Source organism: Balaenoptera borealis (assembly GCF_965194805.1).
Source record: "Balaenoptera borealis genome assembly, chromosome: 9".
NCBI classification, from domain to species: domain Eukaryota; kingdom Metazoa; phylum Chordata; class Mammalia; order Artiodactyla; family Balaenopteridae; genus Balaenoptera; species Balaenoptera borealis.
In genome coordinates, this window is record NC_138873.1 from 68,647,982 (window position 1) to 68,671,036 (window position 23,055).

The 23,055-nt window shown below is 34.7% G+C and overlaps 1 protein-coding gene across 4 annotated transcripts in view; it reads left to right on the top strand.

Annotated features, from left to right (window-relative positions):
* RNGTT (RNA guanylyltransferase and 5'-phosphatase) overlaps nt 1-23,055 on the top strand; it is a 327,759-nt gene that overhangs the window by 180,294 nt on the left and 124,410 nt on the right. For 3 of the 4 annotated variants that reach the window (XM_082405977.1, XM_082405974.1, XM_082405975.1), the window contains exon 14: nt 5,171-5,237. In XM_082405977.1, the coding sequence (XP_082262103.1) occupies nt 5,171-5,237 (67 nt within the window). Of the gene's footprint in view, nt 1-5,170; nt 5,238-7,470; nt 16,007-23,055 lie in introns of those variants that run through there. The other variant, XM_082405976.1, reaches the window with a different exon arrangement.

Sequence of the window (23,055 nt, forward strand, 5' to 3'; positions counted from 1 at the left end):
AATGGTAAATGGGAGTGTTTCCTTAATTTCTCTTTCAGATTTTTCATCATTAGTGTATAGGAATGCAAGAGATTTCTGTGCATTAATTTTGTATCTTGCTACTTTTTTACCAAATTCATTGATTAGCTCTAGTAGTTTTCTGGTAGCATCTTTAGGATTCTCTGTGTATAGTATCATGTCATCTGCAAACAGTGACAGCTTTACTTCTTCTTTTCCAATTTGGATTCCTTTTATTTCTTTTTCTTCTCTGATTGCTGTGGCTAACACTTCCAAAACTATGTTGAATAATAGTGGTGAGAGAGAACAACCTTCTCTTGTTCCTGATCTTAGAGGAAATGGTTTCAGTTTTTCACCATTGAGAATGATGTTGGCTGTGGGTTTGTCATATATGGCCTTTATTATGTTAAGGTAAGTTCCCTCTATGCCCACTTTCTGGAGGGTTTTTATCATAAATGGTGTTGAATTTTGTCAAAAGCTTTTTCTGTATCTATTGAGATGATCATATGGTTTTTCTCCTTCAATTTGTTAATATGGTTTATCACGTTGATTGATTGGCATATATTGAAGAATCCTTGCATCCCTGGACTAAATCCCACTTGATCATGGTGTATGATCCTTTTAATGTGCTGTTGGATTCTGTTTGCTAGTATTTTGTTGAGGATTTTTGTATCTATGTTCATCAGTGATATTGGCCTGTAGTTTTCTTTCTTTGTGACATCTTTGTCTGGTTTTGGTATCAGGGTGATGGTGGCCTCGTAGACTGAGTTTGGGTGTGTTCCTTCCTCTGCAATTTTTTGGAAGAGTTTGAGAAGGATGGGTGTTAGCTCTTCTCTAAATGTTTGATAGAATTCACCTGTGAATGCATCTGGTCCTGGGCTTTTGTTTGTTGGAAGATTTTTTATCACAGTCTCAATTTCAGGGCTTGTGACTGGTCTGTTTATATTTTCTATCTCTTCCTGGTTCAGTCTTGGAAGGTTGTGGTTTCCTAAGAAATTGTCCATTTTCTTCCAGGTTGTCCATTGTATTGGCATATGGTTGTTGTAGTAGTCTCTCATTATGCTTTGTATTTCTGCAGTGTCAGTTGTTTCTTCTCCTTTTTCTTTTCTAATTCTATTGACTTGAGTCTTCTCCCTTTTTTTCTTGATGAGTCTGACTGATGGTTTATCAATTTTGTTTATCTTCTCAAAGAACCAGCTTTTAGTTTTATTGATCTTTGCTATTGTTTTATTCATTTATTTCTGATCTGATCTTTATGATTTCTTTCCTTCTGCTAACTTTTGGGGTTTTTTGTTCTTCTTTCTCCATTACCTTTAGGTGTAATGTTAGGTTGTTTATTTGAGATGTTTCTTGTTTCTTGAGGTAGGATTGTATTGGTATAAACTTCCCTCTTAGAACTGCTTTTGCTGCATCCCATAGGTTTTGGGTCATTGTGTTTTCATTGTCATTGTTTCTGGTATTTTTTGATTTCCTCTTTGATTTCTGCAGTGATCTCTTGGTTATTTAGTAGTGTATTGTTTAACCTCCATGTGTTTGTATTTTTTACAGGTTTTTTCCTGTAGTTGATATCTAGCCTCATAGCGTTGTGGTTGGAAAGATGCTTGATATGATTTCAATTTTCTTCAGTTTACCGAGGCTTGATTTGTGACCCAAGATATAATCTATCCTGGAGAATGTTCCATGAGCACTTGAAAAGAAAGTGTATTCCGTTGTTTTTGTATGGAATGTCCTATAAATATCAATTAAGTCCATCTTGTTTAATGTATCATTTAAAGCTTGTGTTTCCTTATTTATTTTCATTTTGGATGATCTGTCCATTGGTGAAAGTGGGGTGTTAAAGTCCCCTACTATGATTGTGTTACTGTGGATTTCCCCTTTTATGGCTGTTAGAATTTGCCTTATGTATTAAGGTGCTCCTATGTTGGGTGCATAAATATTTACAATTCTTACATCTTCTTCTTGAATTGATCCTTTGATCATTATGTAGTGTCCTTCTTTGTCTCTTTTAAAGTCTTTGTTTTAAAGTCTATTTTGTCTGATATGAGAATCACTACTCCAGCTTTCTTTTGATTTCCATTTGCATGGAATATCTTTTTCCATCCCCTCACCTTCAGTCTGTATGTGTCCCTAGGTCTGAAGTGGGTCTCTTGTAGACAGCATATATACGGATCTTGTTTTTGTATCCATTCAGCGAGCCTGTGTCTTTTGGTTGGAGTATTTAATCCATTTACATTTAAGGTAGTTATCAATATGTATGTTCCTATTACCATATTCTTAATTGTTTTGGGTTTGTTTTTGTAGGTCTTTTCCTTCTCTTGTGTTTCCTTCCTAGAGAAGTTCCTTTAGCATTTGTTGTAAAGCTGGTTTAGTGGTGCTGAATTCTCTTAGCTTTTGCTCAGCAATGCCTTCTTACTCTAAAAATTTCTTTGGTAGCCACACTATAGAAACATTGAATTACAAGCAAATTTTTTGGAAGTTATTAGCATTTGTATAAAGGTTATATTAATGTTCACCTAATAGAAGGACAAAACAATTATCTGGTACTAAATGAGTCATGGTTTTTATTTTAACATATGTGTATAATGCATCTGTAAATGCTGAATTAATGCCTTTACTCTTGGCATTTAAAATGTGTGAATGCTATATTATATACAAATACCCTGTCATAATAAAATGGTGCCTATTATTTGACAATAATTATGTATACAATTTGGCATAATAATTTTTTGAAAGGTAAAAGCATTTTAAGAAATGTTCCATCTTAGAAGTTGGAATTTATGTTCTCAAAGTATTAATTATTTTACACATAGCAAACGTTTAAATTATGATACATATTAAAACCCACTCAAACGAAGGTGGTAATGTAATTTATGTAAGGAATAATACGTACATGAATGAGAAAGAACAGTATTTAAAAAGCAAAATATATATATGCTGTGTAACTAACATATTTAAGATATTTCTTGTTTAGAAGGTAGTTATTAGATAGGCAAGTTGGAGGAAGGGGAGGACACACTGAATAGTATATTGGCAAGCTTCCTAAAATGCATATACGTAGTAATTAGAGGCATGTTGATTTTTAAATGTCAGGCAGCTTTTATTCTCTTCCTTTTCTATCATGTATTTGTATGAACAGTGACTATTCTTACTTCTAAAAGAGGCTTATGAAGCTTTTAGTGATCATTTGTTACATAGGAAATAAATTACCACTGCTATATAAAACTAACATTAAATTTGTGATACTAGCAGTTTGTGAGAGATTTAAAGTTTTGCTGCTTTGATTAATTTCTTATTTGTCAAATGATGGTGAAGAAATTCTCCATTTCCTAGTTGAGATTTGGGGACATTTCTTATGCTTTCTACTTGCATCCAGTGAACAAATACCCCTTAAGTCATGTTTGTAACCTTCAACAACATGCTAAAAGGCATAACTGTAAGTATCACTCACATGCCGAACTTAAGTAATGTAGCTTTTTGCTAAATTGGTTTAATTTATTATTGTGTTTGCCAGCTATTAGCTTTCCTTTAGTGGCCTTCAGTACTTTATAGGCCTTTAAAGAATGTAGGGAACAGAGGATGTTGCTAGGAGATAGAATATCTATCTACCTATTTCATAAAACCTAAGGTGCTTTAAGAGTGAACTTTATTAGTCTTACTAGATCAAGTCAGTGGAAGGTTAAGTAGGGGTAGAAAAATTTCCCCTTCTTTTCTTCTAGGTTCTTTGGTGTAATAATTAAATTGACATAGGACAGATTAACAGGAGAAAAACATATTTAAGTTAGTATGTACGGGATTCCCCAAAGATAAGAGACTCAAGGGTAGGTCGAGCAGTTGAGGCTTATGTGCCATCCTGTGCTAAGGAATGGGATAAGGGCCTGGGTCTTCAAAGGGGAGGAGGGTAGCTCACAGGATGATGAGAAGAACAGATGTTTTGTATTTAGAAGTTTGCCCTGCCATGCAGATAGGTCTTTCAGATAAAAACGTTATCTATGGTAATAGCTCTCTTTCTGGGCCAGGCCCCCTATCTAAGTTCTTTTAGGCAGTTACGAGAGAGGTAAAAGTTTTTCCTGAGTCTCCTAGGTCTTGATTGCCTTCAGCTCAAAATAATCCACACGTCAAGGTGGTGTATTTTGGGTTGGTGTATTCTCCCCTTCACTAATCATACAACCATCTCACACTGTCACCTGGTGACAGTGATTACAAGATACCGTAGAGTAATTAATTTAATTATGACCTTCTCATACCCAGCACGACTACATGCTCCACAAGCATAGTTCTAATGATGGTATTTCCTTATTCACAGTGTTTCAATGTAGTCAAGAATGATAGCCCTCTTTAAATAGGAAGGAAGGAATGATGCAGGGAAGGTAACCATTCTACCCCCACCCTCTAGATGGTTTGATTTTTATTTTCATGTGCATTTATTGTCTGTACAAAAAAATAAATATTACTTATGAAATAAAGATAAGACATTTGACGTTCTTCATGGCCCATTCCAAACCTTCTTTGGGTTTTCATGTCTGACTAACTTATCCCTTACTTCAGCCAGACTTGTTTACTTTTGGTTTCAAACCTTCTGCATTCTCAGGATATAGTTTAAAATTTCTCCCTTTGCCTTACCAACCCTTTAAAAGTTAAGCCTAAATTCCTCTTCAGGCTTCTCCAGCTCCCTCCATAGAAGGTATTTCTCACTCCACTACTTTGCAATGGCAAATACCTCTAGAATAGCATTTATCAGAGGCCACCTTTTGTTAGGGTTAATTGTGTATCTGGTTTTCCTGTTAAATTTTGGGACTGAACTGTTTAGGTTTGTATTATCTCCATAGTGCATAGTATAGACACACAGTGAGTATTTCTTGAATTGAACTTTTATAGATTTTTAAATATATGCATTGCTTCTTTTAATTCTCCGCTATGTAGTAATTTTGCTAGAATTACTAGTGTGTTAGACTGTTTTACATTTAAGTTGCCATTCTCAATATTTACCCATCATTTTCTGAAGTATAAGAATTATTCCTTTGCTGGTTACTATTCCATCGTGCAAAAAGACAAGAATTATTGCATAGATATTAATTTTTTCATAGTCGGTATCTATTATACAAATTTTGGTAATTATACAACCTCATATTTAAGGAAGAGTATTTTATAAATAATGCTTTTTTTTCCTTTGTAGGTTACTTCCTCAGAATGTTGGCCTTCTCTATGTTGGAGGTTATGAAAGACCCTTTGCACAAATCAAGGTATGGTTGTTCATTTTCTAGTATATTTTTCCTAGATACAGTTCACTCGTCGAGAACCCACCAAAACCCTGCAAATAACTATCACAAAAATTTGGGAATGTGAATTATTAATTTCATTTGTTTTTGCATATCTCTGATGAAAAAGTAATTCAGTTTTTCAGTGAATCGATTAGTTTAATAATCTTGCCCTTAGTAGTGTTAATTTTGACCATTGCACTTCAGTGATTAGTTAAGAGTACAGTTTAGAGCCACATTACCCTTTTTACCAATAGAATTTTTTGACAGCTTTATTGAGGTATAATAGGCATACAGTAAAATATACATATTTAAACTGTACAATTTGACATACCCTTCTGAAACTATCACCACAATCAAGATAATGAACATATCCATCACCCCTAAAAGTTTCCTTGTGCCCCTTTGAACTCCCCTGTCCTGCCCTTCCTTTTTCTTTTTCAGTCCCCAGGTGACCACTGATCTAATCATTATAGATTAATTTGCACTTTCCAGAATTTTATATAAATGGATCATACTGTATTTCTTTCTCTCTCTCTTTTAGCTTCTTTCATTCAGTGTTATTATTTTGAGATTCACCAATGTTGTTACACTTCAGTAGTTCATTCTTTTTTATTGCTGAGTAGTATTTCATTATATGGTTTTAGCACAGTTTCTTTATCCTTTCACACGTTGAGAGACATTTGGGTTGTTTCTACTTTTTGACTATTATAAATAAAGCTGCTGTGAACATTTGTGTACAAGTTTCTGTATGGACATATATTTTCATTTCTCTTGGGTAAATACCTAAGACCAAAATGGCTGAGTTAAATGGCAGTTGTATGTTTTAACTTTTTAAGAAACTACCAAACTATTTCCCCACCAGCAGGGTGAGTGCCAGTTCCTCCATATCATCATCAACATTTGGTATGGTCAGTCTTTTTAAGTTTAGTCATTCTTATAGGTATATAGTATTTCATTGGAGTTTTAATTTGCATTTCTGTAATGACTAATAATGTTGAGCATCTTCTCATGTACTTATTTGCCATCTGTACATCTCTAGTGAAGTGTGTGTTCAAAACTTGCCGTTTTTTAACTGGGTTTTTTGTTTTCTTACCGTTGAGTTTTGAGCATTCTTTATATATCTTCTGGATGTAAGCCCTTTATCAGATATGGGATTTCTTTTAACAGGATCCTCAAAGAGCAAAAATTCTTAATGTTGGTGAAGTTCAGTTTATTAGTTTTTTTTCACGGTTCTTGCTTTTAGTGTTGATCTAAGAAATATTTGCCTAGTCCAAAGGCCAAAAGATTATTCTCCTATGTATTCTTCTAGAATCTTTATAGTTCTAGGTTTTACATTTAAGTTTATTATCCAGTGGAGTTAATTTTTGTATATGATGCAAGGTTCAAGGCATAGAGGGATGTTGTCCCCCTACACCCCAACCTTGTTTTGGCCCGTGGATATCCAGTTGTTCCGAAACCATTTGTTAAAAAGGGTATTCTTTCCACCATTGAAGTGCCTTTGCATCTTAGTTGAAAATCAATTCACCATGTGTGTGTGAGTCTATTTCTGAGCTCTTTATTCTGTTCCATTGACCTATGTATCTATCCCTCTACCAATATCGCACTGTCTTGATTTTTGTAGCTTTAGAATAAGTCATGAAGTCAGGTAGTGTAAATCCTGAAACTTTGTTCTTTTTCAAAGTTGTTTAGACTACTCTGGGTTCCTTTAATTTCCATGTGAATGTTAGAATCATCTTGTCAATTTCTGTAAAAATACCTGCTGGAATTTTGATCTGGATCACGTTGAATCTGGAAATCAATTTGAAGAGAAATGACATCATAACAGTATTGAATCTTACAGTTCATCAAAGCCACATATTTCTCCATTTATTTAGATCTTTAATGTCTCTCAGCAGTATTTCATTGTTTCAGTGTGTTAGTCTTGCACATTTAAAAGTACATTTATGTGTAAATATTTTGTATTTGTGATGCTATTTTAAAAGTATTTTTTATTTCAATTTACGATTGTTCATTGCTAGTAAATAAAAAGATGATTAAATTTTGTGTTTACTTTAAATCCTACAACTTTACTATACTCAATTAGTAATTCTAGTAGCTTTTTTGTAGCTTTCATAGGATTTTCTACATAAATGATTTTGTCATCTACTAATAGGTACTTTTCTTTTTCCTTTCTGATCTTGATATTGATACCTTTTATTGCTTTTTCTTGCTTTAGTGCACTGGCTAAAACCTACAGTACAAAGTTGATTAGAAATGGTGAGAGCAGACATCCTTGCCTTGTTCCTGATCTTAGAGGGAAAGCATTCAATTTTTTGTCAAAAATTGTTTTTATAGCAATATTAGTTGAGGGTTGAAGCACAGATTCCAACTAGGCTTTCTTGTAAAAAGTGGAATAATATTATGAACGTTCAAGGCAGTAAATAAAAAGAAAGGTTTGCAGTCATCCTTTTCCTTTGTTATTTTAACTTTATTAATGTTTTCTGACAGACCTGTAAAATTTGATTTGTTTTTTGGTTTAGTATTGGATTTTTCCTCACATTTGTTTCTTGGCTCCATGAGTTAATTATTTTTCTCACGTTTGTTTGTCGGATGTGATTTTGAATTCCTTTCCCCCTACATATATGACATATTTTTATGCTTTGAAAAACAAAGATTTTTCAGAATAGACTGAGCCTGAATAGGACATATAAGATATTTAATACTGAGGCGGTTTAGTCACATTATTGACATTTTAAAATGAAAAACCTTCTTTAGCTACCATAGCATCAGTACTCTTTAAATACCTTCCTTAATTTAACTTAAGACACTCTCAGAAGTCCACATTAGGGTCTTAAGTTGTGGACCCTCTTGAACGTTTCTGATTCCTAAGTAATGACAAGCATTCAGGTACATTTTTTTTAATTCTATTTTTAACATCCCTGGAACACAAGTGGAGTTGGCAAGAGTCTCTTCATAAACCTCCCTCACTATCCTGTTCACCAAATTCTCCAGTAGATGCAAGAATTCTAATAAGTTTCAGCAGAAACATTTCTAAAAGCCCAATTTTTTTTCTGTCCATTGGTTTGGAAAATCCTGTTTCTCTGTATTAGAACTGAAATAGTGAAAAAGTGAGAGGCTTATCTGATATATTTAAGGAAGGGTAGAATTTGTGCGTGTGTGTGTGTGTTACATGTTGTCTCAAAAACATAAATGTATGTATGTATGAGGGTGATTCCTCCATCACTCACCTGATTCATTAACATATCATTTTCTTTATCCAAGCCCTTTCTAACAAGCCCAGTGACAAAGGTCAATCCTTTGTCAACCCTTTATGCCTGGATAATCAACTCAATAGAAAAAAGTCCATTAAATTAGGGCATCTTTTTCCTTTGATGTTGCTATGGGAAAGGTTTCTCTCATGTACTGTGAAAGGATTTCTTATCCTCATTAATTGTTGAAGTTCTTTTATAATTCCTGTGGTTCTTATGAAAATGCTGTATAGATCCCTACCTGATTAGAATGCTTGTAAGTTAATTGGAAAACAATTTTAAAAAATCATAGTTTAAATGCTTGAGATTAGGGTAGAAATTTAAGGTTCATTCCCTGCCCCTTGCCTTGCATCTGACTTCTTCTGGACATGAAATACCAGTATTTGTTTGCTGTTAAACTAAATGTAATGATGCTGTACTGTGTGGCATAGATATCAGATATAACCTTTAATAAATGGAAACTGTTCTGCTTTCTTAAGAGAGTATTGGTTGAATTTTTTTTTTTTATAAATCAAGATAGAAAATTTTTCATTTGAATATTTAGGAAAAGGAATTCTCATTTATTAACATCATAGGACTAAGTGTGAGTGGCTTGATGTTAGAGGCTACATTTGTTAAAGTGGCATTTTACATTTGTATTTCTAAAAAGGAGCTCCAATTTATAAAGATCAGAAAGAGAAAAAGGAAAACACAAAAAGGGTGGTGGATATTTGGGCTAGTGTTAAATGAGTTCAGAAAATTTGCTATAGCATGACAATAGATGTATGTACTATTAGCATATAACATGAATTGTTACAACCACTCTTTCTCTCTCTCTGTCTCTCCCTCCCTCCCTCTCCCATTATTACCCATCTTTTAGTTTTAGTTTTCTGTCCAAGCCATAGGTAAAGATACCAGTGTGTACAAACATGGGACTTCATTATAGTCTTAGACCAGCACATCTTCATGCTAGTTTCAGGTTTCATTATTTTTAGAGGAAGTTATTCCAACTTTACCTTTCATATCTCTTAACATCTTCTGAAAGTCATCAGAATAAGTTTTCATGGGAAATTTGTCATCTGAAGAACTTGATTTTAAACATGCATGATTATTCTCTTATTTTAAACTAAAATATGATAAACTAAATAAAACACTGATCATTTTATAATGAGTTGTAATACAGAGTAAGAAAAGAATTGCCTCACATATCCACAGCTATTGTTTAGTGCTGTAAATGAAGTAGATTTCACCCTCATCCAAGACTAACTTCTTTCAACTTTATTGAGATTAAGATAAGTTTCTAGATGTACTGGGCTGTGTGTGACTTAGGGTTTTCTTAAGTAAGAGATATGTTTAATTATATCTTTATATGTAGTCTTTGAAATTCAAAAGGGAAGTTTTGAAAAAAGTAAAATTTTACTTAATTCTTATTTGTATGCTTTCAAGTTGTCAGAAGCTTTTTGGGGTGGAGAGGTGGCTATTTCTGTATATCTTTGCATAATACCTTTATCTTAATTCAGTGCGTATATAATTCTATTGTTCATAGTTTATTTTTGTAGACATGGTCAAGTTTAAATAATAGTTTACATTTTATTTATTTATTTTAAAATTTATTTATTTATTTATTTTTGGCTGCATTGGGTCTTTGTTGCTGTGCACAGGCTTTCTCTAGTTGTGGCAAGCGAGGGCAACTCTTCATTGCGGTGCGAGGGCTTCTCATTGTGGTGGCTTCTCTTGTTACGGAGCACAGGCTCTAGGCACATGGGCTTCAGTACTTGTGGCGCGTGGGCTCAGTAGTTGTGACTCGCGGGCTCTAGAGCGCAGGCTCAGTAGTTGTGGCGCACGGGCTTAGTTGCTCCGCGGCATGTGGGATCTTCCCGGACCAGGGCTCAAACCCATGTCCCCCGCGTTGGTAGGCAGATTCTTAACCACTGAGCCACCAGGGAAGTCCCAGTAGTTTACATTTTATACCTATTATTCTGTGTTGTTTTCTAAAGCATTTTACGGTGCAGTAAAAATCTCAGTGCTATTCTCATAGGGTTCTAGTCCTGGAGGCTCCACTTACCAGCCATAATCCATAAAACCAAGAAGGATTGAAGCCTGTCAACATCACTTTTAGTCAACTCAAGGATCGTTATGGAAAGTCTCAGAGCCACAGGGCTGTCCCTCTCCACCGGGCTTGGTATTAGTTGCCTCTTGACAGCCCAAGAAGTGTGTGAAGCTGTGAGGCTGAGTCACATACAGTTTTCACTTTGACACTGTGGAATGGCTGAAAAATGTCTTTTGTATTTTAACTATGAATTCCATGCAGCAGCCATATGTGAAATGTAAGGAATATAACTGTTATTCTGAGGCAGTTATTTTATAGTCAGTACAGCTGGGTTATTCTCTGCCTCAGAGCTTGGTTCCATCCCTGCTGAGAGACTGGGTGCCATTAGTCACAGTCTCATACTCTAGGCTTTCTGAGCTTCAGTTTTTAAGTCTCTTTACAGCCCAGGAAATAAAAAATTGGTGTAAAATTGGTGTTTGTATTCATATACATATGCAGTAGATGCAAGGAAATAGTGATCTCTTCTTCATTTTTGAAATCATATTTGAAAATCCATCAAACCATTCCCTCAGACTTTTTTAAATTAAAAAAAGTAGAATATTTTTCCTTTTCAGGTATATTGAGCTTGGATTGTTATTTGTTACTTAAAAATATCTTTGAAATGCCTAATAATGTGTCAATTTTAATTTTTAGGGTAAATTAAATTTAAAGATAAAGTATTTATTTGGGGTCTCTCTTAGGAAATACTGAAAAAACTAGGAAAACTGATTTGTTTTGTTCACTGACTGATGATGTTTTAGAAAATGTGTGGCTTATTAGATCAACACTTTTTACTAAAGGAAATTATTTAACATCCATATTTTAAATCTCTAAAATATCTGAAGTATTACATCAGATATAGATGCAGGCCTAGAACTGAGTATCATAGTTTAGTGGCTTCCAAACTTATCACCATGACCTGTAGGAATGTAAGAAGTGTATTTTCATTGAGTTCTAGCACACATACACATATGTGTATTTATACACACACAACATAAACCAGAGTTTCAAAATAAGTATGATTTTCCATTCTGTTCAGTTTATTTTTCCATTGATTTAGTTTTTAAATGTGGGTCTCAACCCACTAAATTAACTTCTCTGTTTGGAAAATGGGTCACGACTCACAGTTTGGCAAACACTGCTGCAGGGTAGGACTTGTCCAGCTAATGCTGCCATCTGCCACACTGATGCAGTGCAGGCGATGGTGAGGAAGCTTACCTGCCCCTGAGTTGATGATAGTCCTCGGAGTGGCTTTGGAGGGGAAGAAAGTGATGCGATGTCATAGTTGCTGGGGAGAGGGAGGAAGAGAGTATAGGAAAAGATAAATGAGAAGTGACTTAAGATGTTTTATGGAGCCAAGCAAAGCTATTTTCTATTTCAAAAAGACCCTAATTCTCATAAACAGAGAGACTTCTGTGCCTACTCTGTCTTCCAAGTGATTTCATGTATTTTGAGGCTAGAGAGACAAATAAAGGTAAGATCCCCATAGATGAAAAAAACAGAAAGAAATGGAGATGAGTGAGAAATTGAGAGAAAGCAGTGGAAGCAGATCTAGATTAGTGTGCCATATGCATTGAATAATGGCTCAGTTTTCTGTAGTACTGTGAGTGGAGAGGCAAATTTTCAGTGTCTCATGTTGCAGTAATCAGAGCGGACATGGGTATTTCTTTGTTGAAAGCAGATTCAGAAAGTGAAAAAAAACAAACAACTCACAAACTGTAATGGAAGCCAAAAGTCTCTCTACTTATATGCAATAACTATTAAGTTGCTGACAGCATTTTATCCTGCATACTTGCTGACAGAGTGCTTCAGGGCCACTCCTGGGCTCTCTAGTGAGCCCATCTAGTAACTTCCTGGATGTTAAAAATCATGCATTGTTACCAACAAATCACATCGAAACTGCAGACTTAGGGTTCCAGAAAGTATTCAATAGCAGTAGTTTTCCTGCCATTTTTACCAAGGTGCTTTTGGCCATGTTATTGCCAAAACTGAGTAACACTTAAGGCCTGTGGTCATACATGTTTCAGTTTCAGTATTCTTACCTTCATGTCCTTAAAAAATTTATCTGTTTGCAAGAATATGAGTCCCATAGGGCTGGGCTGTGTCTTGTGTACTTCTGTATCCTCAGCAATTAGCCTAGTGCCTGAGACATAAAAACACTAAATAAATATTTAACATTATTATTGAAGAATGCCTAGAAAACCAAATATTGGTTGTTTTTTTTTTTAATTGAGGTATAGTTGATATATAGCATATTAGTTTCAGGTGTAAAACATCATGATCCAATATTGTACACATTGCAAAATGATCACCACAATAAGTCTACTTAACATCCATCCCTTTACATAGTTACAAAACAATTTCTTCTTGTGATGAGAACTTTTAAGATCTACTCTTTTAGCAACTTTCAAATATACAATGCAGTATTATTAACTATAGTCACCCTGCTGTTAACATTACATCTCCAGGACGTATCTACCTTATAATTGGAAGTTTGTACCTTTTGACCCCCTTCTTCGTCCATTTCTCCCACCCTCACCCCTGCTTGCGGCAACGACTAATCTGTTCTCTGTATCTATGAGCTTCTTGTTGTTGTTGTTGTTTTAAACCATCAAGTATTTACCATGAAGTTCATCAGAGTATTTAAAACTCTGGTTCTAATTGCATACATATTTACTGCCTTAAAACTTTATTTTCTGATCTCTTGAGCTGGGATATCTTTGAGGCAATATAAATTAATTTTACTTTCTAATTTAAGATTGTGGTTGTAAATTGTTATTAACATCAGTAACTTTATTTGAAATGTAGATTTTGTGAATTATTCTGAGAACATTTTAAATCTAGTCCTCAAATTATTTTCCAATTAAGAAAGCATTTTTCTTAGCTGGATATTCCAACTACTTTCAATCTCTCTTGAGCTGGCCACTTTATAGAAAAATATTAGAAATCATTTTAGCATATTCTAGTTTTTTTGAAAACCAGATCTATCATATCAAGCTGACTTCTTGTTACATGTGATTTGGAGAGAAAAAGACTAAACAATTCTTTTTTGTAATTTTGAAATGTTCTCAAAAAAGGAAATGGTATCATGCTTACTTACATATTTATAATGCACTGGACATCCTATTTTGGTGAAAGGAAATAACATGGTGTTTCTTATCCTGTTGGGTTTTTTCCCTACCAATGTTTTACTTCTAAAAAGAATTTCAAACGCACTGACAACCACGTAAATAGAAAAGGTAATATCTAAAATGACTATTGTAGAAGTCATATTTCTGACAAATGCCATGGTTTCTGATCTAGATTGTACACTAGACATCTAGAAGTTATGTATTTCACTTTTTCCCACAAAAGGAGAAAAATAATTTCTCCAGTAAATAGTCAGTTAGGAAGGATTATTACTTGTCCGCTTGCCTAATAAAGTTTGAAAAAACAACCCCACCCCCCCCAAGGCAGAGGTGGCAATAAAGACCCATTTCAAGTGTATCATGGCCATGATTCAGGCAGCTAGGGAAGCTCCAGACTGGTGTTCTCTTTGTTGACCCTTCGAGAACAATAACAAACTATGAAACTCTGAGACTAGATAATACAAATCCATTAATGTTGCCAATGATTTGTAATGGGCGCTATTAAAGTTGGTACCTTGAGCACCTTCAGAAGTTTGAGACTACTGCAGTAAGTGATATTCTGTCATAAGTAGATACGGTAATTGTAAGTTATGGGTAGGAGGGATCCTTTTTTTTTTTCTTTGAATTTTATTTTATTTTTTTATACAGCAGGTTCTTATTAGTTATCCATTTTATACATATTAGTGTATATATGTCAATCCCAATCTCCCAAATCATCACAGGACCACCACCACCCCCTGCTGCTTTCCCCCCTTGGTGTCCATATGTTTGTTCTCTACATCTGTGTCTCAATTTCTTCCCTGCAAACCGGTTCATCTGTACCATTTTTCTAGGTTCCACATATATGTGTTAATATATGATATTTGTTTTTCTCTTTCTGACTTACTTCACGCTGTGTGACAGTCTCTAGATCCATCCATGTCTCTACAGATGACCCAATTTCGTTCCTTTTTATGGCAGAGTAATATTCCACTGTATAAATGTACCACATCTTCTTTATCCATTCGTCTGTCGATGGGCATTTAGGTTGCTTCCATGACCTGGCTACTGTCAATAGTGCTGCAATGAACATTGTGGTGAATGTGTCTTTTTGAATTATGGTTTTCTCTGTTTATATGCCCAGTAGTGGGATTGCTGGGTCATATGGTAATTCTATTTTTAGTTTTTTAAAGAACCTCCATACTGTTCTCCATAGTGATTGTATCAATTTACATTCCCACAAATAGTGCAGGAGGGTTCCCTTTTCTCCACACCCTCTCCAGCATTTGTTGTTTGTAGATTTTCTGATGATGCCAATTCTAACTGGTGTGAGATGCTACCTCATTGTAGTTTTGGTTTATATTTCTCTAATAATTAGTGATGTTGAGCAGCTTTTCACATGCTTCTTGGCCATCTGTATGTCTTCTTGGGACAAATATCTATTTAGGTCATCTGCCCATTTTTGGATTGGGTTGTTTGTTTTTTTTTTTTACTGTTGAGCTGCATGAGCTGTTTATATATATTGGAGATTAATCCTTTGTCCGTTGATTCATTTGTAGATATTTTCTCCCATTCTGAGGGCTGTCTTTTCGTCTTGTTTGTAGTTTCCTTTGCTTTGCAAAAGCTTTTAAGTTTCATTAGGTCGCATTTGTTGATTCTTGTTTTCATTTCCATTTCTCTAGGAGGTGAGTCAAAAAAGATCTTGCTGTGATTTATGTCAAAGAGTGTTCTTCCTATGTTTTCCTCTAAGAGTTTTATAGTGTCTGGCCTTACATTTAGGTCTTTAATCCATTTTGAGTTTATTTTTGTGTATGGCGTTAGGGAGTTTTCTAATTTCATTCTTTTACATGTAGCTGTCCAGTTTTCTCAGCACCACTTATTGAAGAGGCTGTCTTTTCTCCATTGTATATCCTTGCCTCCTTTGTCATAGATTAGTTGACCATAGGTGTGTGGGTTTACCTCTGGGCTTTCTATCCTGTTCCATTGATATATATTTCTGTTTTTGTGCCAGTACCATACTGTCTTGATTACTGTAGCTTTGTAGTATAGTCTGAAGTCTGGGAGCCTGATTCCTCCAGCTCCATTTTTCTTTCTCAAGATTGCTTTGGCTATTCGGGGTCTTTTGTGTTTCCATACAAATTGTAAAACTTTTTGTTCTAGCTCTGTGAAAAATGCCATAGGTAGTTTGATAGGGATTGCATTGAATCTGTAGTTTGCTTTGGGTAGTACAGTCATTTTCACAATATTGATTCTTCCAATCCAAGAACATGGTATATCTCTCCATCTGTTTATATCATCTTTAATTTCTTTCATCAGTGTCTTATAGTTTTCTACATGCAGGTCTTTTGTCTCCCTAGGTAGGTTTATTCCTAGGTATTTTATTCTTTTTCTTGCAATGGTAAATGGGAATGTTTCCTTAATTTCTCCTTCAGATATTTCATCATTAGTGTATAGGAATGCAAGAGATTTCTGTGCATTAATTTTGTATCCTGCAACTTTACCAAATTCATTGATTAGCTCTAGTAGTTTTCTGGTGGCATCTTTAGGATTCTCTATGTACAATATCATGTCATCTGCAAACAGTGACAGTTTTACTTCTTCTTTTCCAATTTGGATTCCTTTTATTTCTTTTTCTTCTCTGATTGCTGTGGCTAGGACTTCCAAAACTATGTTGAATAATAGTGGTGAGAGTGGACATCCTTGTCTTGTTCCTGATCTTAGAGGAAATGCTTTCAGTGTTTCACCATTGAGAATGATGTTTGCTGTGGGTTTGTCGTATATGGCCTTTATTATGTTGAGGTAGGTTTCCTCAGTGCCCACTTTCTGGAGAGTTTTTATCATAAATGGGTGTTGAATTTTGTCAAAAGCTTTTTCTGCATCTATTGAGATGATCATATGGTTTTTCTTCTTCAATTTGTTGATATGGTGTATCACATTGATTGATTTGCATATATTGAAGAATCCTTGCATCCCTGGGGTAAATCCCACTTGATCATGGTGTACGATCCCTTTAATGTGTTGTTGGATTCTGTTTGCTAGTATTTTGTTGAGGATTTTTGCATCTATATTCATCAGTGATATTGGTCTGTAATTTTCTTTTTTTGTAGTATCTTTGTCTGGCCTTGGTATCAGCGTGATGGTGGCCTCGTAGAATGAGTTTGGGCGTGTTCCTTCCTCTGCAATTTTTTGGAAGAGTTTGAGAAGGATGGATGTTAGCTCTTCTCTAAATGTTTGATAGAATTCACCTGTGAAGCCATCTGGTCCTGGACTTCTGTTTGTTGGAAGATCTTTAATCACAGTTTCAATTTCATTACTTATGATTGGTCTGTTCATATTTTCTGTTTCTTCCTGGTTCAGTCTTGGAAGGTTATACCTTTCTGAGAATTTGTCCATTTCTTGCCGGTTGTCCATTTTATTGGCATAGAGTTGCTTGTAGTAGTCTCTTAGGATGCTTTGTATTTCTGCAGTGTCTGTTGTAACTTCTCCTTTTTCATTTCTAATTTTATTGATTTGAGTCCTCTCCCTCTTTTTCTTGATGAGTCTGGCTAATGGTTTATCAATTTAGTTTATCTTCTGAAAGAACCAGCTTTTAGTTTTATTGATCTTTGCTATTGTTTTCTTTGTTTCTATTTCATTTATTTCTACTCTGATCTTTATGATTTCTTTCCTTCTGCTAACTTTGGGTTTTGTATGTTCTTCTTTCTCTACTTTCTTTAGGTGTAAGGTTAGATTGTTTACTTGAGATTTTTCTTGTTTCTTTAGGTAGGCTTGTATAGCTATAAACTTCCCTCTTAGAACTGCTTTTGCTGCATTCCTTAGGTTTCGGATCGTTGTGTTTTCATTGTCATTTGTCTCTAGGTATTTTTTGATTTCCTCTTTGATTTCTTCAGTGATCTCTTGGTTGTTTAGTAACGTATTGTTTAGCCTTCATGTGTTTGTGTTTTTTACGTTTTTTTCCCTGTAATTCATTTCTAATCTCATAGCATTGTGGTCAGAAAAGATGCTTGATATGATTTCGATTTTCTTAAATTTACTGAGGCTTGATTTGTGACCCAAGATGTGATCTATCCTGGAGAATGTTCCATGCACACTTGAGAAGAAAGTGTAATCTGCTGTTTTGGGATGTAATGTCCTATAAATATCAATTAAATCTATCTGGTCTGTTGTGTCATTTAAAGCTTGTGTTTCCTTATTTATTTTCATTTTGGATGATCTGTCCATTGGTGTAAGGAAGGTGTTAAGTTAAAGTCCCCCACTATTATTGTGTTACTGTCGATTTCCTCTTTTATAGCTGTTAGCAGTTGCTTTATGTATTGAGGTGTTCCTATGTTGGGTGCATAAATATTTATAATTGTTATATCTTCTTCTTGGATTGATCCTTTGATAATTATGTAGTGTCCTTCCTTGTCTCTTGAAACATTCTTTATTTTAAAGTCTATTTTATCTGATACGAGTATTGCTACTCCAGCTTTCTTTTGATTTCCATTTGCATGGAATATCTTTTTCCATCCCCTCATACTTTCAGTCTGTATGTGTCCCTAGGTCTGAAGTGGGTCTCTTGTAGACAGCATATATATGGGTCTTGCTTTTGTTGTATCCATTCAGCGAGCCTGTGTCTTTTGGTTGGAGCATTTAATCCATTCACGTTTAAGGTAATTATCACTACGTATGTTCCTATGACCATTTTCTTAATGTTTTGGGCTTGTTTTTGTAGGTCCTTTTCCTCTCTTGTGTTTCCCACTTAGAGAAGTTCCTTTAGCATTTGTTGTAGAGCTGGTTTGGTGGTGCTGAATTCTCTTAGCTTTTGCTTGTCTGTAAAGATTTTGATTTCTCCATCGAATCTGAATGAGATCCTTGCCGGGTGGAGTAATCTTGGTTGTAGGTTCTTCCCTTTCATCACTTTAAGTATATCATGCCTGACGTGGGGCTCAGAACCTTCACTCCAGTGGGTGGACTTCTGTGGTATAAGTGGTCTCCAGTTTGTGAGTCACCCACCCAGCAGTTATGGGATTTGATTATATTGTGATTGCACCCCTCCTACCATCTCACTGTGGCCTCTCCTTTGTCTTTGGATGTGGGGTATCTTCTTTTGGTGAGTTCCAGTGTCTTCCTGTCGATGTTTGTTCAGCAGTTAGTTGTGATTCCAGTGCTCTTGCAAGAGGGAGTGAGAGCACGTCCTTCTACTCTGCCATCTTGAACCAATCTCTCTAAATTAGGAAGGATCTTTAATTTTCTTAAAACAGGAATTTAAAAATATAGTCAAATAAATCTAATTATCTCTTAAAACAGTTTTTTTCTAAATAGTGAGGTGGATATTTGTTTTCTTCATATCCCAAAGTTTCATTTTCTATAGAATTATTTGCCAGTAAATAAAAATGACAAGCTTGTAGTTCAGGAAATTCACAAACTGTACTATATGCAATGAAATGTAAGATTTGGAGAAACTATTATAAATTTAATATTGCAAATACAAGTCAGCAGTAAGGTACCATTTGGATATTTACAGTTTTACTAAAATATTTTAAATATTAATATTTAAGTTCTTTCTATAGTGTGACCAGATCAGAACATTTGTGATAACCAGGAAATAGCTTCACAAGTGGTCATTCATCTGCTAAAATAATATGTTCTTTCTAGTGTTAAAGTAGTTTTAATTGTTTTCTGCTAAGATTTAGTCTGGTAATAGTCAAAATATTAACAGTGAACACACATTATATACCTTTTTTAAAAAAGTAGTCTATCCAGAATCTATATAGATAGACACATAAAATGACATTTTAGGTTGTTTGACTATCCAAAATTTCTTCTCAATAGATTGCAATATTTTAGAGTCAGATTCAACTTACTAAGTCTTAATAAAAGCAGTTCTCTAGTCGGAAATTCATTTTGTATAAAACTTTTTTCTTTTTTTTTTGGTTCAAAGTATGCTGAGACTTTGAGAAACAAATAGTATAAATGAATATTTAAATTAAATGTACCCCTAATGTGTATATATATATTTTTTTTACATTTTATCATCAAATGTTACAACCATATTGATATCTCTTTGGGTATCTCATCTTTTTTTTTTTTTTTTCTTATTTGTCAGTATTTGAAAACTTTCTAACACGAAAAAGGAAAGCAGGATAATATGCTTGTTTAAAACCAAAAGCATGAATGGTTAGTACCGTTATTAAGCAAACAAATATTATAGCCAACATTTATTGAGCACCAAGTGCCAGGCACTGCTCTAATTAATTCTCAGACAACCTGTAAAGTGTAGGTACTTGTAGCATTTTCAGTTTTACAGATCATGAAAACGTAGAAGGCTTAGTGACACACTGAAGGTTACAGTGCCAACAGGTGGTTTACATTATATTGCCTCCTATGGAGTATTATTTTAGTGTATACTATTTAGTGTACTAATTACTATTTATGTTGCATTACCATATATAGTATATTATTGTAATTCTTGAAGCCCTTCTGAGTTTTGATTTTACAGCAGGCCAAAATTATCTCTGTAATTGGTATAATACTAGTTAAGACATGGATTGTACTAAATGACTTGACCAAAGGAAATGTGGTTCCACCACAAGGATCAAGGTAGAGTCATTGTGGTTTATTTACATCCAAAGAGATGGGAGTATAAAGAGCTCAAAGTTATAATCTTACTTCTACTACTTATTTAGTCATTGTTGAGTGTTTATGTTCATTAGTTGTTAATTGTAAGAGCTGAGAGTTCTTGTATTGAGAACATTTGTGAATTGCTGAAATATTAAAAGGCTTCTAATTAAAATATCTTCTGATATAGTTATGGAGTGTTTTCCTTTTTGTTCACAAAGCGTCTAGTTTGGAGTTTATTGTGTCATATATTTCTCCTCAGCCATGATTTTTTAGAAGGGCCAACCCTCCTAGTTGTTTTCCTTTTGAATTAAATGCTTTTTATTTTGCCTTTATTACTTTTTAATATCCAAGAGATTTGGGTGAAAGTATTATATGGTTATTAATTTGAAATAGTCTCTAGAAATCTATTTCTTCAAGAACCAGCTGGGAAGAAATCAGGTATATAAACAAATCACCTGAGCATTTTGTGTGCTCTGACTAGCTCAGAAAGAAAAAATTAGTACCTCATTTGCAAGATATTTTTTTTCAACCAGGTGTGGTAGTTTTGCTAGATACAGTGAAAAACAGTCTCTCATTTTTTGACTCAAAGTTGTGTATGCTTTGTGAGCATAGATGGAATTAAAGCATTTTAAGGTTTTTCAAGATCAGTGTATCTTGGACGCATTTTGATGACTCAGGGCTGATGTTAGCTGCAGAAGGGAACTAGAGCAGAATTGCACTGAGAAGGAGCAGATGTTTTCTAAGTTTCAGGATGAGTAGGTTGGTTGCATAGCACAAGAGTAACTGGACGATGTAAGAGGCAGTGACAGTGAAAATAAGCAAGGAGATGTTCTCAGGGTGGTTATGGTTTAGCAAAAGGATGAATGAAATAAGGCAACATGCATATGATGCAGGTCATTAGATGTCACAAAGTGGTGATTTCTGGAGTGAAATGGAGCCACACAAGGCAAAGGTAGAAACTGTACTGGTGAGGGTAAGTTACTACCAGTGATGAACTATTCCGTTCTCTTGTATCCTATTAAGAGATATAGACTTCCGTGCTCTATAGGGCTCAGTCTTATCCATAATAAGTAAAATCTTAAGCCTGTTGAGGATTTTCAAATGCCTTTACTGGCCTGAATGATTTATTAAATCAGTACAATTATGAAAAATTATAGTTTGGGAGAGAAAAGTGAAGACAAGTCTGTTCTTTTGAGTTCTTCTTATTCTTGGTGGAGTGCCAAATGTCCTTAATAGATTGACTTCCCTTGAGTCCAGGCCTCTGCTTCACTCAGTTCTGTTGACTGTTAACTAATGGCCACCTCTTCTGAGGGACTTGAGGTAGAGCCACATCGCTTTCTTCCTCCAAACCTTCCACTCCTTGATAGTTTCTATTTTAGGCATCTTGACACTCTCTAGCATAAATTCAGTCTCCTGTTTCTGGCCTTCAGAACCTTTCTTAAGTTTATCCCACACTAGTTTGATTTTTTTTTTTTCATTTTTAAATCATTACCAAGAGTGGCTTCCTGTTGCCCACTGTAGCAAATGTAAATTCCTTCCATTGGGCTTTCCTGTGCTCTTGTCCCCTCATTTTCCCTAACTCCCACTCCCCTCTAATGGTGACAATTCCCTATTCCTTTGACTATATGTACTAGTCTCTTGGCAATTTTATATCTCAAAACTTACCTGCTAGTCAAAAAGAAACATTGATTAGGTATATATGTACAAAGTATTTTGGTGAAGACAGGGATATAAAGATTAATAAGCTATTTTCTCAATGTTTTGTAATAGCCTATATGGGAAAAGAGTCTGAAAAAATATATATACATATGACTGAATCACACTGCTGTACACCTGAAACTACCCCAACATTGTAAATCAACTATATTTCAATAAAAAATACAGTAAAATAAAAAAAATTATTTTATATGCCCCTAACTTATTTATAGTCTGATTGGTGAGATGGAAAGAATCTCTTTGTAAAAAGATAATTAACAACAGAAAGTAGAATGTGACCTGTCAGATGCTTGGAATTAGCTATAGATGTCCAAAGCTGAGGAAGAACTCTGGGCTGGGGTAGTTGAAGTGGGATTCACAAAGGAAATAAGAACTGTGTTTTCCTACCAATTAGGTGAATAGTAGGGTGTGTGTGTGTGTGTGTGTGTGTAAGAACTGTGTTGTCCTACCAATTAGGTGAATAGTAGGGTGTGTGTGTGTGTGTGTGTGTGTGTGTGTGTGTGTGTGTGTGTGTAAGAAAGAGAGACTTTGTCTTTCTCTGTTTACTCCCTGTAGAAATAGGAGAATGACAGGTGTTTTAGGGAAGTAGAAAATGCAAAGTGTGGAGTGGAACTATAAAGTCTTGCCTTGAGTATAAAAGCAAAAGTTTATGTAAGGAAGTAATACGAGATATGGTTGAAGAGGTAAATTGGTGTTAGAGAATTAAAAAGAAAAAAAACACACTAACAGCAAAACTATACAGACCACTTTAAGAATTTGTAATTTGGAACTGGGCAGGGACTAATACCTTTTTTAGAGAAACATCAGAATTTTAGCTGAGAACCAAACTCACCATCAAGAACTGACATTTTCTTGCTGATTTGTATCAGTATTTCAGATGGCTTCTTTAGACTCAGCTAAAGTAATTAATAATAATGCTCACTGCCATGGACAGACAAAAGGGTCCTGGATTCCTAAAGTCATAACTGTCAGGTAGTAAAATATTTTTATATCTTCTTCATATTGTTTGAAGTAGAGCTAATATAAAAATAGTTCCAATTAATGTTTCTGTTTGTTTT